At 44.3% G+C, this 18,475-nt stretch overlaps 1 protein-coding gene across 2 annotated transcripts; it reads right to left on the bottom strand.

The window, feature by feature from the left end:
• Positions 1-209: 209 nt before the first annotated feature.
• Positions 210-15,934, bottom strand: LOC143340135 (phosphatidate phosphatase LPIN2-like). Of its 2 annotated transcripts, none has more exons than XM_076761765.1 (20): positions 15,874-15,934; positions 9,619-9,819; positions 8,631-8,726; positions 7,928-8,220; positions 7,727-7,843; positions 7,454-7,580; positions 6,838-7,312; positions 6,376-6,475; positions 6,032-6,219; positions 5,794-5,887; positions 5,635-5,704; positions 5,462-5,545; positions 5,080-5,159; positions 4,479-4,635; positions 3,759-3,907; positions 3,531-3,617; positions 3,279-3,431; positions 2,166-2,280; positions 1,965-2,068; positions 210-1,881 (listed from the first exon to the last, which is right to left on the bottom strand). In XM_076761765.1, exons 2-20 carry the CDS (start codon positions 9,808-9,810, stop codon positions 1,737-1,739), a joined length of 2,826 nt encoding a protein of 941 aa, XP_076617880.1. In that variant the 5' UTR covers positions 9,811-9,819; positions 15,874-15,934; the 3' UTR covers positions 210-1,736. The 2 variants fall into 2 exon arrangements, with proteins under 2 accessions (XP_076617880.1, XP_076617881.1); XM_076761766.1 differs by having other exon boundaries at positions 7,454-7,577.
• Between the last annotated feature and the right edge of the window lie 2,541 nt (positions 15,935-18,475).

Genomic DNA, 18,475 nt, shown 5'->3' with positions numbered 1-18,475 from the left:
TAACTGTTAATTGGTAAAATTTCAGTTCCACCAATTTTTTAATTACTGGGCAGAAATCAGCTTTTTATTTGTCCTATAGTTCATACCAGTTAAAACACACACTCCTCCTCTTGTTGGTGTTAAAATTGTCAATATATAAATATACAAAATAAGCTTTGATTGTTTGTTCAAATGCAGCTTTTTTTTATTAAAGCATCATCAAACACGGGACATGTGATTTCAAAGTTTATTTGTACAATTGATGTAGTAAATATACACAGTTTATGTACAGTAGATCTACAGTTGACACTATAAAAATTACTTTAAATAATTCATGTTTTCACAGCTCAGCTCTGACACTGACACACAGACAGCAGATCAAACAGCTGTGGATCAAGAACATCATCAAAACATTCTTTGTGCTTACATTGTTTCGTCATAATGTAAAGTGGAATACTACGAGGTGATCACAACAGAAAACACTTGAAGCGACCAGGAAAATACTGTGTGTCCTCGTCACACGGAGTTCATCACTTTCACAGAAAGAAAACGTTTCATTGTCCTGACAGTCGGAACTGAGCAGAATAAAAACAAATGTTTCTCAAAGTTCATCAAAAATAGTTTCTACTCTAAATCTTGATTTAAAAAAAAGAAACTTAAAACCAAATAGCAGCAGTATCTACAGTTTAGAAAGTGCTTTTTTTTTTATTTCCAAATAGCATTAACGCAGCTATTAACTACGAACCAAATGATTTCATGTTTTCTTCTTCAAAGCATTACAGTGCAAAATCCTTAAGCTTCAGAGCAAAGACGTGACATTTCCACACATTAAATAAGACCAGTCCAGCGTGAATAAGGCCTTAAAGACTGAAAACACAGCTGCTGTAAATGTTTTAAGTTGTAAGCGCGGCGCAGCCTGTGTTTGGAATCGCACACTAATGTACGATTTATACTGAGTATGTGGATTTTTCATCCACGTGAAAAGCCTGGATGTGTACTAGATAAGCAAGTATTTCTGTGTACGCTGTGTGAGGTTTTTGAGCTTCTTCTTCTTCGTGGTTTAACGGCAGCTTGCATCCTTAGTTTTACATTACTGTCCTCTTCTGGAGTTAGTTTTGTTAATTTGCTTTACAATTAAACTGGAAAACATGACACTGACTGGTCAAACAGTAGCTTGGACAGGTGAGTTCTGATGGACAGTCATGTGATGCACACGTCTGTCTTAAACTGCACTGGGAACAGCCTGCTGGTAACGGCAGACCGGCTGCAGCACAGGCTGACTGAGCGTGCAGCAGGCAGCACGTTGGCGTGTGATTTCAGACGCTGCCACTGTCAGTGTGTCTGTTTCATACTGAACGGTGGCCCGTTTAAGCAATTATTGCACCTTTACCGCTTAAATAAGTGCTTCAGTTCTATCTTATCTTCTAACAAAGGATAAGAAAAGCGACTGATACTTCATACTTTTGGTTTTCATACATGCCAAAAGTTGCAGAGCCTTCACATACATCTCTCAACTGTGTAAGCCCAAAGAACACTCTGCTAGTGCACGAAGGGAATCAGCCCTCAATGAGAAGATATGGAACACATTAATATCCCAAAGCTCTTCTCTGAAGTGGAATGCGTCTATCAAACTACTCCAGCGGCCGACAAAGCTGACGATTACAGAGACTTCTCAGTTTTAAAGCAGCGCGCGCAGTCCTGACGGAAACGACCGCTCTGCCTTATGTTGATTTCAAGTAATTTAACATTAATATCGGTTAAAGCAGCTCTTCAAAACACACCTCGGCGATGGGTTGTCTCCAGTAACAGAAGGAGCTGAACTCCGGGCAGCTGAAGGTGGCGTTGTGTTGGGAAGTCCGTAGAGGAAAAACATGCTCCACCAGCTCACTCAGCCGGCTGTATCTGTAAAACAAAAACCAGCGATGGAAACAATAAACATTTGTCTGAGACGCAAACAATGGCTCCAGTGATGGTTCAACACTCACGATGTTTTATTGCCTTTGGCTTGCTCGAGGATTAACTCTCCTTTGGGGTTCACTGTGAATATTCGGCACACAGGCACACCCACTTGCTTGTAGGCAAACACGTCCTGAAACAGAGGAAAAAAAGATCATCGTCGATCCCTCAGGAAAACGCGCTCTGCTGCGACGAAGCAGTGAAGAGAAGGGAGGAAATGTCAGACTCACGCTCGCTCTGTTTCCAAAGGCTGCGTAGAACGGACGAGTGTTTGGGAAAAACAGGTTCTTGATGTCTGTGAGGCATTCGATCTTGAACTTCTCCGGCTTTTTCTCTATGATCTCTCTGATGAGAGGAACAAAGGATCACACACTGACCTCTGACCTTCTGCTGCACTTCTTAGAAAATCTGCCACAACTTTAAAGGGACAGTCCAGGCTTTTTGAAGGGGCGAGCTCTTATGTATGGTCAGTGTATTACCTACAGTATACAGATGGCGGTCGGCCCCCTCTAATAATCTCAACCGCAGAACTCCCATATTCCTGCACATTAAGGCAACTGTGCCTCACACTGTATCACGCCACAGGATCAGCAGCAGTTTGTGAAGGAGACAACAAACTGGTTGGTTTTACATGATCTTTAGAAAAGTCTTATTTCAGTCTGATCTCTGTCTGACCACAGCTGATCTCTGAACAGCTGATCTGCAGTGTCATACAGCGAGGTCAAGCCCTGAAAACATTCAACATATACGATACACTTAATCTGATACACATTATTTTAGTTTCTGACCCTGTCCTCGGCGGTACATCGCTCTGCCTCTGTGGCCGTACTGTCTGCGTGCCAACCGCCAGCCACCATAGCTAATACACTGCGTAAGTACCTCATACAACCCCACTTCAAAAAGCCTGAATAATGCCTTTAAGACTGGCTATCATTTATAAGCATTTATCAAGTCAATGAGTGTCCAAAACTCCAAAAAGATCCAAAAAGAGGATCAGTAAAGTAACAAATCAGTGTCAACACATAAAACTCTGGTTTTTAGTTTTGAAGAACTGAATCCTGCTCAGCAGCGCAGGATGAAGACACAAGCAGGGCGACCAGTGTTGAAACATGTTTCAATTCCAGCAGAGTTATTGGAATAAATGACCTCTAAAAATACCCATTTCTGCTCGAACTGCTCAGTGATTTGCTGGCAGTGACTAAAAGCCACGGATGCCAGAGATCTGTCAGTGCTGCTTCGAACCCTTGGACGTCGATCAAAATCTATTATATCCCGTGATGGATTTCAGATGTACTTTGTTGAGGCTCAGGCTTCGAATAAACACTTAGGAGAGGATTTCTTACCTGTGGAAGGCAGAGAAGAGGCTGCTGGGGGACAGCATGAGGGGTCCTTGAGGCAGGAGGGTCCCTCTGTCGTTCACCCAGTGCAGATATCCTCGGGTCATGTCAGCCATGCCGATCGCTCGGGCTGAGCAGTACAGGAACTTGTAGCCATTCCTGTAGCGTCGGACAGTGTTTGATGGATTAAATGTTTGACTTAACTGCAGCTGCATTCACTGACATCCTTCATGCTAGGACAACAGTAATGCGTCTTACTCGTGCACTGAGTGGTACAGCTTAGCGATTCCTTGATGAGTCCAGTCTTTCCCGAGCTGAGGCAGAATCTGACCAAACACATCTGACCTGTGGGAAGAAAATGAAACTGAATCTAAGGACTTCTGAGACTTCTCATATCAGATCCTGTGAATGAGATCGATCGCTGTTACTGCTGTCTGAGAGGAATCACAGTATAATGAACAGGTGGATGTTTAGACGTTCTCGTACTTGGTGATGGTGCCGTCGATGTCGGAGATTATGACCTTGTCGTCCCAGTTCCACAGGTAGATGGTGCCCTCGCAGCGACAGGTGCCCTGGTACTGAGTGGTTATGCTGAAGGTGACGTCGTTCGGCCCCTCTCTCAGCTTCAGGCTGGCCTGTAAGAGACGCACTCATCCGTTTAGCGCTGCACTCAGACTCAGTGATAGACAGTTAAAAAAAAGACACACTGATCCAGCAGCACTCTGCAAAGTCTTCTCTGCCAAAACCTGATGCCTACATTACCCACAATGCAACCGACCCCTTGCAATTTGCTCAGGTGATGGAGGCAAATTTCGACATTTGACTCATTTGGGCTGACATCAAAATGAAGCTCACAGGTTGGAAAGGGTTCATCCTCTGTGTAGCATTCATGTCCACTGGAGACCATGACCCGGACACGAAACATGTCCTCACTTGTTGGCATTTGTCTCTTATCCATGTTAATGCAGGTATTTCTCTGTCTAATCTCCATGTAATTCATCTAGACAAGATTTCACTATTATTAGGAGAAAAGAGGAAAATACAGTTATTTGTGTAGGCAGCAGGGGTCCAGGATGGGATCTCACCACACAAAATAACATACAAAATCAATAAAAGCTCCCATCTTGCCTCTCAGGCTTCGTCACTGGACTTCTGTCTTTGCTTAGTTTGAGTCAAACTACCAGCATTGGTGATTAGCGGTCTTACTATCTGGTCAGACGACAGGCGGAGGGACTTCTTGTAGGAGTGACAAGGCGCGGGGGGCGGGCCTTCTTTCTGCACATGCTCAGTGGCTGTCAGAGCAGGTGCCACGGCATTCAGCTCTTTGGTCTCATCGTCACTGGACCACTCAGCTGCTTTCTGCCTGCAGGAGAGAATACAGTGTGAGGAGAGAGCAGCAAACAGCATCAAGAAAAACAAGCTGCCACAGAGACTGAGTTTCAGATAGATTTATGGCAATAACAAGGCGATGTGCTGACATAAAGCCACGTATATACTGATAATGTGATTCAGGCTGAACAAAAACACCTGCAGTACTTTTTAAAGTCACCAGAGGGCAGCAGACCTCCATCTGCCCGTAGCTGCTTAGTTCAACAGTGCATATGCAGCAATCTCCAACACAAAGTTACAGCAGAATCAGCCTCAAACAACATTCAAAGTTTGTCTCCTGATTTCTCAATGACGAGTCATAAAAGGGCAGCACTGCTCGCTGACTAACATGCTAATCCGGCGTCTGAGGGACATGTTTACCCAACACTGTTTTTGACGGTCGCGTTGTGAGGAAGCCACAGCTTTATTGCTGACTCACCGTGTTTCTGGGGCCGGGTGCAGGGCAGGGCTCTCTCTGGTCAGAGACTCCTGCCTCTCTAACTTGGTCTCTGATGATGACTGGAGAGAGGGAGGGACATTATTAGCCTTCTGTGAGATAAACTTCGAGAGTTTAAAGCCAATGAACAATAAAATGTGTGACCTAAAGGTTCTTTTGTAACTTAAAAGTCTTCATATAACGATGCAAAACAGGGATGTACTGGGTAGTGACGCATGTGGGAAACCTGTTCCTCATTTGTCTTGACTCATTTACAATGCAAACTCCAGCAAACAGTTTGGTTTTCCTACTGACCCCCCCCACACTGTAAAGACACAGGTGAAAGTGTGACTCGACCTGAAGTGTTCTGTCACACGTTCAGTACCTGCTTTACGCTGCTCTTCCTCCAGAACCACCAGCGTCCAGACTTTTTTGGCATTTTCTCCTTCACCCAGGCCTCCTCTGTAGCCTGCCGTTCACAAAAATGATTCATGTGTAAATAGAAAAAAATGCGCAGCTACAGTAGAAGCTACACACACATCAGAGCCACGAGGATACCTTTGGCAAGTTCTTCTGAAAAGCCTGCATGCTGAGTATCAACGGTGCTGCCAGCGTCCAGTTGTAATACCTGGAAAAAAAATTAAACTATAATTAATGAAGCGTCTATTAAACTGCGACAAGAGTCCAGTGACTGATTTATAGAGCACGAACACTCACCTGTTTGCAATTCTAACCACCAAATTGGGATTGTCGATGATTGCTGGATTCTCCGCAAATTCATTGTAGGTGATGATGTGCTCCATGAATTTATCTGGAATAAAAGTCTGATTAGAAATGACGGCGCCTTCCCACATTTCTACATTCATAACATGAGTATGCAGGAGCTGCATCCTGCTTATGACAAGGATTCAAAAGACTAAGGTGAAAAACAAAGCACAAACAGGTGACAGGTTACCTTTGGAGATCTCCGAGTTCTCCCCAACGCCTCCACACAGCGACAGGGTGACGTCAGGGAGGTCACCGGCCGAGTCAGACAGACACTCAGTGCCGCTGTCTGCCGCTGCGCTGCCCACAGACTGGGGCGACTGGGACCCAGAGCGCCTCCCCATCTCGACCCAGTGCTTAGGAACCTGCTCAGACTCGCTGAAAACACAGCAGCAATCAATGAGTTGTGTAAACAGCTGTAGCCATCAGAGCTATGACAATCAAACCTCAGTATTTGATAGTATAAAGTACCAAAAGTTGTACTCCTAAATGAGGCAGCGTGACCTCGCTGGGAAAGGGTTCCCAGCTTTGTACCTTTTTGGGAAGTACCGGGCAGCAACATCAGGTTCGAGTGCATTCAGGTCATCCAGGTAAATATCTTCAGGTCCCTGATGCTGGCTCCTCTTCCTCACACCTTTGTGAAAGTGACAAGAGACACCTGCTCAGAAATCTTTTCATGCTTTCTTCTCACATGTGCGAGTGAATGCAGAGCAGCCGCAGACACACAGTATGAACTCAGGCCCTAACAGAAACCACATCCTTCCTGTTCGCATCACTTACATTTAGCTGTAGAGAAACTTTTCATAGTGTGCGTTTCCTTTCCCATGATCCTTAAAAATGCTAAATAAGAATAACTGAGCTCTTTAAATGATTGTCAGCTTCAACACATTTTTTAAAAATGACAAGTAGGTATAGACTGTTATTCCCTCCAATTAAGAACCAAATGTACAGAGACCATAAAACACATTTTCAGAGAGTTAAAGGAAGTCGTGTTACTTCTCCTCTTGACGGGGGAGTCTGTGGCTTTAGAGGAGGCTCTCGTATCAGGACCAACTGCTGCGGAGTCTCCAGCCATGCTGCTGCCTCCGCTGGCAGCAGAGCCGCTGTCCCTGCGGCTCGGCGGAGACGACGTCCACCTGGTCTTGTGCACGGTTTTGGTGCCGAGCTCAGAGTTTGTGGGACACGGCTTGGAGGTAAAACTGCTGGATGTTGAGTTTGAAATGTCCACCTCGTGCTCAGTAATGTTCGTATCGTGAGATGAAGCTTCAGGCGGCTGCGGCTTGTGACTGCGCTCGTCGACTTTGATGGTCCGAGGCTCTGGCTTTACAATACTGCAGACGTGATCTGTGGTTCTCCCTCCCTCCCTCGACTCCTCCTCCAGGGCCTCGGTGCTCAAGATGACCCTGAAATGTGTGTTCTCAGAGGGAGTGATGGTCAGCGTCTTTGGCTCCGATTTGTCCTTTTTGTTGACCTGGATGCAGGGAAGAACAGCACAGGATAAAGCTTAAATATACATGCACACATCTCTAAATATCCACTTGCTCCATTCAACCCTGCGAATCTAACTACCAAAGTTTGGTCCAGATTCTACCGGTCTAGACCTGAACCTCACCCTGGTGGACTCTGGAAACTCTCCCCAGCTCCACTGCATGTGGGACTCGGCCCTGAGCATGCTCTCTGCAGGCTTCACCATCAGCTCAGAGTCACTCTTGGGCGACATGGGCTCGGACACGTCCCTGCTGTAAACAAACACCACATTTCCACTGAGTCAGCTGTAACCACCTTGTGAGAGTGTTTTGTTTTTCACAACTCTGTTTGTTTTGATGAGGCCGATTGGAAATTATGTCTCATTGTTTCTGTGCTGAATGAGTGGGGGGGGGCGTACATAGTGCAAGGGGACCAGTCTCCGTCAGAGAAAGGGTAGCTGTCCCATTCGAGGGCAGTGAGGGGGGAATGCTGCCTGTGGTCCAGATTGTCCTTCATCACGGAGAGCGAAGACGCCCTGAAGACAGCAGATAATAAAATGTACTGAAGGTTTACAAACAGCACGTTAATATCCAGCTTTTTAACAAACATGTCTACTTACCGTCCATTGTGTGCGTTTTGCTCCTCGTCTGAACTGAGCTCGCACAGCTCGAGCTCCCCACCTGCAGGAGCCGTCTGCTCCTCCTTGCGTGGCTCGGCCTTGTGCTTCCTCCTGCGTCTCTTCCTCTTCTTTCCGGCTGCGTTGGAGCAAGATTGCAGGTTTCCAGAGGCCGAGTCTGCTGGACTCAGAGGCTGGCTGTTCTCCGCCGACGGCCCCCCACATCTGGGCTCTCTGCTCCTGAACAGAGCTTCCTCTGTGGGGATGGGCGAGGTCACCAGGTGGGCTGGGACAATCTGTGTCGAGATAAAATTAAAAATAAAAATAAACAAGATGAAGAGACTACAGGTATGTGAGGCTGTTCCTAGCCACAGCAGTACTTTGAGCTAAATGCTAACATCAGCCTGCATAACATGCTCACAATGACAATGGTAGCATGCTAATGTCATGCATGTTTTTTACCACAGTCACCATCTTAGTGTGGGGTGTTAGCATGCACTAAACACAAAATACATCCCAGGATGATGAGAATCATTAATGCTGCAGGTATTTGGTCTCCAACGCTCTTAGCATGGCTACAAAAAGAAGCTAACGAGGACAGGAAGAAATGAATGCTGTGATCACAGTAACTGTGTTCAACTAACAAACAAGATCAGTTTCAACATAAAAATCTTGGCATTTTTGTCACACAGAGTTCAAAACTCACATTGTGCTGCTCTGTCTCCTGGACAAAAAAGGCCTCTCCATTGTCTCCAAGCTTCATGTGCAGCTCTACAGCTTCCCCATTGATTTCTATGTCAATCTGCAAACAAGCACACTTCAGTAAGACACACAAAGCTGTACTGTGCTGTTAACCACACTCTCCTCAGCTGGCATTTATGAGGTTTGTTTACACCACAAATCTACAACAAGCTCATGGAAACAACAAAACTGTGGCCCAGATTCACCTGAAGAATTAGAGTTAAGTCAGAGGAAAACAGTGAACAGCTTTTCCTCTGAACTGTGCTGAATCAGGATGTGTGTGTAACTTTCCTCAGTCTTCAAACTTTCAGAGGGTTAAAAAACGAACCAAAATCTACTCAAAGTGTAAGATGCTGACATTTGACACACGGTCAAGATCTCTGTTTTTTCCTGCTTAGTTCCTCAGTTGTCGCAAAGATGCTCTCAACCCACATGATTTACATAATCACCGAAACTGTCAACAAGAGACTATTTCCTGCACTGTCTGTCTGTAAGCTTGTAACGGTACAGATCTTCTGTAAGACCCTCTGTTTGAATGGGACGAGTCTTTACAAGTTGGAAATAAGAGGCTAAACTGAGCTTTAGTCTGTGAGTCCAACCATAGTCGTCAGCTGACAGCTACACAGTGTCTATAAATAGAGAGGAAGGGCTCTTGTGAGAAGCAGACAGAGGAGCGGATGGTAATGTTCAGAGTTTCAGAGGGTGGAGGAGGAGGAGAAAAGCTACTGAGCAGCTCCATCACAACACTGAGATGAATCAGTCTGAGTGTTTACCCCATGTTTTACTGCATGTTTTTACATGTCAGGACCAGCGTTTGATTGCAGGAGGAGTGAAACTTGATGTGATTTTTTTTTAGATTTTGAGACGGAAAATCAGTTTAGTCGCACAATTAATCGGGTATTATTTCTTAATATTCCATCAACAGAATGACAGATTTGTACATGAGCGCTCACCACTTTCTCCCTGGAGCGCAGCACTCCCAGTTTCCCGAAGCGGACGTGGAATGGGGAGCACTGGAACGTCCCGTCGGGCTGTCGGACCACGATCACGTCGATGCAGCCTGACAAAGTGGCCTGATTGATCCCCTTATACAGCTCCTTCACTGTCACCAGCACCTGGCCCGCCAGCTGCCCCACGTAGTTCATGGTGTCCACCTGTCGGCAAAAAATTGTCAATGTGAGAATACTGGACCATTTAAACAGATGCAGGCTATGGATCGAGGTAGTCTGCAGTATTGTGGTGAAGTTTACAGTAATGGACTAACTTGGCCTGGTGCAGAGCAGGCTGTGGTAACTGACTGTCATCTTAGGTCAAAGGTAGCATTCATCTGTTAAGACGATGATGCTCTTTGGTTTAATTTGCCAAATTCCCCATCGATTCTATGGCTAGGTGATAGTCCAGGTCACATCTGCTGACATATTATAGCGTGCAGCTGGCTAAATCCACAAAGCGCAAACCTCAGAGCAGGTTGAGCCTCTTTCGGACCAGCGGGATGCAGAAAAATATGACCGAAAATGAAGAAAGAGGGTCAGCTGATCACACAGCCTGCCCACAACGAAAACAAGGCCACCAGAGCTCACTGTACAAATCAATCTATTTCAAGGTGAGTCACCCCTTCCTGCTGCACCACAACACCGGGTCTGAGGGTCCCCCATCAGCCAAATCCCCCTTTAACCCCCGCTGCTAAACCAAGTTTAACTCACCCGAATCACTAGCAGAATGAACCCACACGCCTCTTTCTCTTACTGGGCCAGTGTCCCGGTGGTGAGGCTCCTGTTGTTCAGAATAGTCTGCAAAGGAAATGCAGGCCGGTCCCTAAACACAGCGGCTCTGTCCCATTTTCCTCAAAAGAGTCCTGAGCTGATAGAGACTTAATCAGGCCCTCGAACGCAGCAACAAGGCTGCTGCAGACCAGAGCTGAGTGTGTGTGTGCGTGTGTGTGTGTGTGTGTGTGTTTGCGTGTGTGTCTCCTCAAGGAACACACTGTAAAAATCGTTCTAATGCAATAACGTGTACAAACATACGCTGATGAAAACACAGCTAGTGCTAAGTTTAGCTTGATAAGGTCAGTTTTTCTACTGGGCCTCTCTGTTTGTGCGTTTGGTGCTGACCTCCACCCTCGACGTCACAGGATGACAGCCTGGCTGCCTTCAATGTATTTTTATGTGCATTTTGAAGCGTCGCCTTAGACAAGGCTAACAGACTCACATGAAAAACATCTGTGAAGCTGAAGTCATCTGTTCAACAACAACGATTCTGAAACATATGAAACAGTGTGACCCATCAACCAAAAACAGAGAGAGGGCACAAAAAAAAATCTAAAATTATTCAAAGCCCCAATAAGGCTCAAAGTTCAGAGCTTAAAGTATTAGCGCGTATTGTACGCCATGCTTCTGAAGTATTACATCCATCCACAGTGTACCAGGACTCTGTACTCTGCTCTGAACAAAGGAAAGTAAAGCACAAATGAGCGGCGTTATTCATGATATCCCAAAAGAGAAGAGACAGTAAACATATCATCACTGAACAGACGCGCACTGAGGTGTTTTCCCCTCTTTATACTACAGGTTGTCTTTACTGTGAAACATGGGTGAAGCACTAATTTGCTATTAAACTTGTGTGTAAAAGAAAAAAATTAAACCCTTCAATCTAAATCAGCGACATTCAGCTTACAGAGAGGGAGGAAATGGGGCTGATGAAGCAAAGCTACAGTATTTACAATGAAGGCTCAATTAAAATCAGCCAACAGATGCTCAGTCGATGCATCAGCAAACATTAAACATGTCGAGGAAAGAAGAGGCACCGAGCACAGACATGAAAAGACCTCATTCTGTCATATCCGTCCCTCGTTATCACTCTCCTTTCGAGAAAGTTGCTCATTTTTAAACACTTCCTCATGAAAACACTTTTGAAATGAGACCAAACTAATCCTGTAAATCCCCAAAAGAGAAAGGGCCTAATCACTGGGTCTAGGTTGTCTGGGTGATTAAATAACATCTGTGCATCTTTACACTTTAACACACAGCTACTGAGATCAGTGATAAGAATCAGTCAGCAGCGTGTTTCAGGACAATGAACACTGACCAAATCAGAGCTGCGTATCAGCTGGACGGACTTTGAAACCATTCAGCTTTTCCACCCGCCAAACTCTGCTGCATTTAACCGAACACACAAACATACGAGGAGCATAAAACAAAACAATGATAATCAACTCATTATGAGGTAACGAGAGCGCGTCGCTGAAGCTCTTCTGACTTACAGGTGAAAGCGATATAAAGCAGGGTTGAGCAACATGGTGATAAATACCATGAGATGACTGAGATTTATGTGCAGGTGAAATAGAGCAGACACTGTCCAAATAAAATACTACCGGGTCATTAAATTTGAGTTGGCTAGAACAAGAGCTACAATTTAATGGGAAAACATCACTCGTTCTTCCTACTGAAATGGAAGTCTAGCAGCACAGCTCACCAGAGTCCAAGGGGATTTCAGGTGCAGCCGCCGGTCCTGCTGCTCTACAGGAAACCTCCCTGAGAGCTCCATGCCACCCCAGCAGGACGGAGCTTAGCTGAGGCCTCCTGCCCTCCCCTGTCCTCCTCAGCCAGCCTGCTCCTGGTCTGTGCCATGCACCTCCTCTGACTGAGCACTAACCCCCAGCCTGAACCTGGAAACGCGTTACACAACCTCTCTTAGCACCAACCACTGCCAACCTGTGCTGGAAAAGCCTCAGCTCGAGGGGACATTTGAGTCTATCAGTTATTTGTTTGATTAATAGATGCATCGTTTACTGTAAAATGTGACAAAGGCACATCAAAAGCTCCATTTTAGCATCCTGCTGTACGACTGACCACATTTGCATGCTAATACCTTTAAGCCTGCTGTAGTACGTTAGCATTAATCTCAGCTGAGGTTGACAGGAATTCGGTCAGCCGTTTTAGAGGTCATGCAGTAAACTACATTTGACCGGTCGGTGCAGCTACATGAAAAGTCAAGTCCTTAGGATTCGACCTCTGGAGACCATGGATATCTATACCAAGAGTCTACAGCCATGCTAGCAGCCCTGCTTTAGCTAAATGTTAACAAGCTCCTAATGGCAATGCTAGCATGCTGATTATGAGCAGATAAAATGCCATGTTCACAATCTTAGTTTAGCCTGTTAGCATGCTAAATTTGGCTAATTAGCACGGTCCTGCGTTTTGCTTTCATCTTGAGGGAAACATGTGCACCAGATTTTAGGGCAAATAGTCGCCAAAACTTTACACTCAAAACCACAAATGATGCTCGAGTTAGGCTGCAGTCGAACAGACGGTTCCCAGCTGAGTGAAATGACCCGAAACACTGAAGTGGCAGCCATTTAAAGAGTTGTTGAAATTCTCTAAATGCTACGGAAAGGTGCCTTAATGCTTCCTTTCTTATGTCCTTCAGCATAGGGTACACTCGGCCTGCTGGTTCAGTCGGTAGGCTTCACCTTCTGGGGACCACGAATGTCTGAATAAATGGCGAACAGCTGCTGAGATATTTCAGTCTCAACCGAAGCAATGGAGCAACGGACCAACATTACCATCTCTACAGCCGTGTTGTTCAGGACGATTGAGCTGTAACTGACTGATAACTAACACGGTCATAAAAGCGTACTGTGGCGCCTGCCGATGACAGTGTGACACTGTGCTCCTGCAGCGCGCGGTGGCTTTCCCCCCAGTGAACTACGGCACATTGTACAGAGACAGTGCAAAGCTCATTTAATGGACAAAGCAGAAGTGTCTAGATGAGAGCCATCAGCCGTGATAGCAACACAGAACTCTCTGGTGAGCTGACTACATGCTGTCTGCACGTTCTACACACAGCACCATATTTAGTAAGAGCCTCGGCTCCCACAGCGCTTCATATAGACCCTCTGCTACTGCGCTCCGATGAGGATGTAGTAGAATGATGATGATGATGATGTTTTGTGATGAAGTTTTCCATCCAGCGTGGGCTTGAAGGACGCTGAGAATAGAGCTAAATGAAATCAGACTGAAAGTTCACTTAATGTTCTGGAGCTTTTGACCATTTTCCACGCTCTTCATCACCAGATGAGCTTTAAAGTTTAGCTTTTAAGACAGCATGGAGGTGAAGGTCTAAAAATCCTGAGAAAGAGGGAGAGTTTGAAAACCTACAGTTTCCAGTCGGGCTGCAACTAACAACTGTTTTCATGATGGTTTAATCTGACTATTATTTTTTTGATTAGGCCATAAAAATGTTCAAAAAACTGCTTGTTTGTCCAACAGAAAGTCCAAAACGCAAAAGGTATTCACTGGAACCAGTAAACATCATCAACAAAACGCAAAAATGTATGTTGACTGACTAATAAATGAATCGACTAATTGTTCAAGTTGTAGTTGTAATACATCTAAGCAAAGTCCAGCTGATGAGGACGGGTGAGGAAGTGGATCTTGAGGTTGTTTTGTCAACACGGTCCTCGAGGTAAAGACACAAAAGACGGAAACAAAGACATTTGGAAAGTGAAAGTGTTGATCTTCTATTTAAAACAATATGAGGCTGCGGCTCCTCCTCATTCACAGGAATCAACCAAATACTTTACAGCTTTACAGCCCCATATTAGCACAACACTCTAGCCATGGACACAGCACAGTTAGGATAAAGTTGACCAAACTCTTTGCTTCACAGGTCCTTTTTGTGCTACATTACAAACTGTCCCAGTGCCTGATGATACAAATCCAGCACAAGCAGTTCTCATCCGCGACACAACTTTAAGGGGCCTTAAGAGGTGTTAATCCTGTTTACAAGATTAGCACAGGTCTAGCTTTCCCTGTCTCTGCACGTTTGTCCTGCTCACTACGTCCAAGTGTCCAACGTGATTCTGCGTCTGCCAGTTGTTGTTTTGTTCTTGAGCGTTGTGTCAATGAGTCGGCAGGTTTTTATTTCAACCACCAGGTCTGACAAACACCGCACTGTTTTTCACTCAGTGACCTGTGTGCTGATAACGCAACACAGGCTGCACCTTGCCATTGTTTTCATTTGATTAATCTGCCTGTTTATTTAAATCAATCAAGCAATCAGTCCAAAACCCAACATTATTGAATATAATCACATATTCAATAGAGGAAAGGGGCAAATCCTCACATTTGAAGAGCTGTAACCAGCAGGGCTGCAACTAATGATCATTTTCATTAATCTGCTTCAAAAATGTAAACAAAACATGAACAATGCTTGTCAAAATTTCCAAGAGCCCACAATGGCATCTTCAAATCAGTTCTTTTGTACAAACAAGAGTCCAAAACCCAAAGACTGTTCACTTAGTGTCATAAATGACAAAGAAAAGCAGAAAATCCATCAATTTAAGAAGCTGGAACCAGCAAATGTTTGATATATTTGCTTGAAAAATGACTGAAATGATGAATGGATCAAACTAGTTGCCAACTAACTTCCTTTTGACCAACTAATCAATTAATCAACCAATAATGCTTTCAGACATCTAGTGTGTGTGAGTGATGTGGTCTATGGGAAAAAAATACAGGATTAATATGAATAACTGCACTGTCTCTGGTCATGTAGCTTTCATACAGGCTTCATGAAGGAAAAGACAGCAAGAAATACAACACTAACAGCATTAAATCTCAGTAAATACTCACTCTCATATCAGAAATGAGTTTACAGCTCTGTGCACTGACACATCTCACAAATCAGGACCCACAACTCATGAGCTTTAATACAATGAGATGATAAATCCTGCACAAACTATGAGATCATAAAAAAATATATCCAGCTTCCTCCTAATGTCCACGATTTTGCCCCCAAAATGTATTCTGATCCGTACTTGATGCACCTGTAGAAGATCTTCAGATGCAGCAAAGTATTTAAGCCATGAGGCGTTTAAGGACACAGCTGGTGGCTTTCATTTGACATTATGCGAAAAACTAGAATTTTAAAGATGCCAACAGCGGGTCGAACTATCTTGATTATCAATTTTACGTACACATATTGATATTAGAACACTTGAAAAGCAATATTCAGCGTCAAACAGGACTCACGAGTTACAAACAAACCGCTAAATGACTCCTCAGGAAGGTTTCAAGGACTCCGCTGCCGGTATTTTTACGGCACAGAGGAGCGACACGAACCCGCTTTAATACACATCCTGTCAAATATTACCTTTCTACAGCTGTTAAATGAGGAAACCGAGGAGAACCGGGGGTGAAGCGTCCTACCTGCTGGAGTAGAGGTTCACCCGCAGGCAGTAGTACCAGCGGTCGGTTCCTCCACCGGCGGAGTGTCGTGTTTGAGCCGCTGCTGCTGCTGCTGGGCTGAAGCCGACCACACCACGTGACCACCCAGCGCCGACGCTGCACGTGATTACAGCGCAGGAGGCCAGAGCCTCAGGTTAATTATCAAGGTTAATTATTACATCATTATGGCTGTACCGTCAACCTCTACAATGTGCATGTTCACTAACCCAGAAACACATCTTTAACACTAAAAATGCTAAATGCTAACTCATGATTCAGAGCCCAGTGGTGTCCCAGCTACTGTCTCATCATATCAGTAGTGAAAGTAACTTATACAAGAACTGCACTTGGGTAATGTTTTCATTTCATACCAGAGACTACAGCTATGCTTTATACAGTCTATGATCATTCAAATGATCAATCAATGGAATGATTTGCTTCCAGAACAAAGTCACAAAGCCTGGTGCAGATGAATCTCCACGATCAGCACAAGCAGATAACATATATTATTACACCACCTTCACTCAAAATGAAATATTTAAAATATTTTGAATTTTAAATGATAAGATTTGAAAAAAAAAAATGGATGCAATACAATTTGCCCATTGTTTCTACACTGAAATGAAGTGAAGCAAATTAATATCACTGGAGGAAATCCATTGTCCACGCTCCATGTGGAGGTCAGAGGTCACGGTCAGTTACAGAGCAGCAGCCCTGCAGGTGGTGAGGGATTTTCAGGGATTTGCTCCAGAACAGTTCAGCGGGGCAGATGTTTGGGCTGAACCCGAATCCTCAGCCACAGAAAGGGGAGTGTGCCACCCGGTAAGTGAATGTTACGAGGGACAAATGAAGCGTACCCACCACTTGCTCTGGAGGGGAAGTAGTAAGTTTCAGTTCCCCATAAAACACAAGATGAGTCAGACAATGACTGGCTGTTTTACGCAGGGATTTCATAGATTGAGGACCTCAAGTTTGGTGACTGAATTTTAATATATTCAAAGTACATGGAATAAAAACATGTTTTGCATTTAGCTGAAGTATCTTCGAAGTTTAATCCACATGCTCTTGCCTGCTATGTCCATAAAATACAAATAGCTCAAAAAATACTGAATATTTTGAATAAAAAACTAAATTTTCTTTGTGTGGAGCTGTCGCCATTTGTCCTTGCTGCACTTTTGTCATCACTGGACCTCTGCAACTTTTACATATTTTGATTTCAATTAATTCTGCTCTGTTTCACCCCAAGAATTTCTCATGTTTGTTTTGGTCTCCCTCCGACAACTGAGTGCTTCACCTCTGCAAGCCTCTGCGTCTGTATACCCCTAAATCTTCTGGCACTACATACGAACAACAGTGACCATTTAAATCAATAAATATGTCAACAAATCCTTTATTCAAGCAAATATGATGAAAAAGATACACACATAAGACAAAAAATCCAAATCAACTGCAAGCAAATCGTAAAACCAAGAATCTGTCAACCATTAATATGATTATGTGATACAAAATATAAGATAATACTCTGTAAATCACATGCACCATCTAAGTTACAATAACTGGAAACACATCAGTCATATTATGGACAAAAACCCTCATCAAACTTATAGCATTTGTGAGTTTACTCAATACTTTTCTCCACTGGATTCACTCTGTTTCTGGCTGTGTTTCAGCGAATGGTTCAGGTTCCTCCACTGTGTCTGCAGGCTGCTCGGGGGCTTCTGATTGGTCAGAAGTCAAAGACTGGTCAGAAACCCCTTCTGTTGGTTCTGAATCCGAAGCTTTGGGTTCTGCCGCAGCATCGACTGCAGCCTTCGCCTCATCTTTCTGCCCTTGATGCTCCTTCTTATCTTCAACCTTTTCCATGGGAAGAGTCTTAGTTACAGATTCTGCAAGAGAGAAATCATTAGTAAACACTTCATCTCACTTATGACTATTTACGGCATTAGTTACACCCATATTTCAAACAGTCCTCTCACCCTTTCGCTTCTGCATTTTCGCCCCAGCGACTGGGGTTTTCATCTTTTCCTTTGGGGTATTTGGGCCGAACACCACATTTCCTTCTGCATCAGTCCAATATGAAGTCACGCCCAAGTCAGGTGTTCCCTCTGTGATCTCCAGCTGAGGGGAGAAAAACTGGACGTAAACCATCTAAATAAAAAGCGCTGCTCTATTAGAATTAACCATCACACCATCCAAAGAATGATGTCCACTACTTACCCAGGACGCTCAGGGAGGTCAGAAATATCACTGACTGCCAAAGTCATCCAGATACATGAAAACTTTAACAACAGAATCAATCTATCCTAATCTGATTCATTCCTATCTGAAACACTAGGATGGATATTGCTTCATGTCTCATCACAATCAGAATCTTCAAAACAATTTCAACCAGTGATTTCCAAATGACACAAGCAAAGACACCCTAATGCTAACTATTCACTGCTATACATACAAGTGAGTGGGTAATTTTAGCCATTTTCTACTAATTTGTCAATATTTTTCATGTATTCTGTTTGAAATGATATGAACTAAGCTGTAGAGACAGGTGTGAACTTACAGCCAAGAACCAGCAAAAGAAGCTTAG

The sequence above is a fragment of the Chaetodon auriga genome, chromosome 21 (genome assembly GCF_051107435.1).
Source record: "Chaetodon auriga isolate fChaAug3 chromosome 21, fChaAug3.hap1, whole genome shotgun sequence".
NCBI classification, from domain to species: Eukaryota; Metazoa; Chordata; class Actinopteri; order Chaetodontiformes; family Chaetodontidae; genus Chaetodon; species Chaetodon auriga.
Note: the sequence above shows the minus strand (reverse complement) of the source record. Positions and strands in the feature narration are given on the sequence as shown.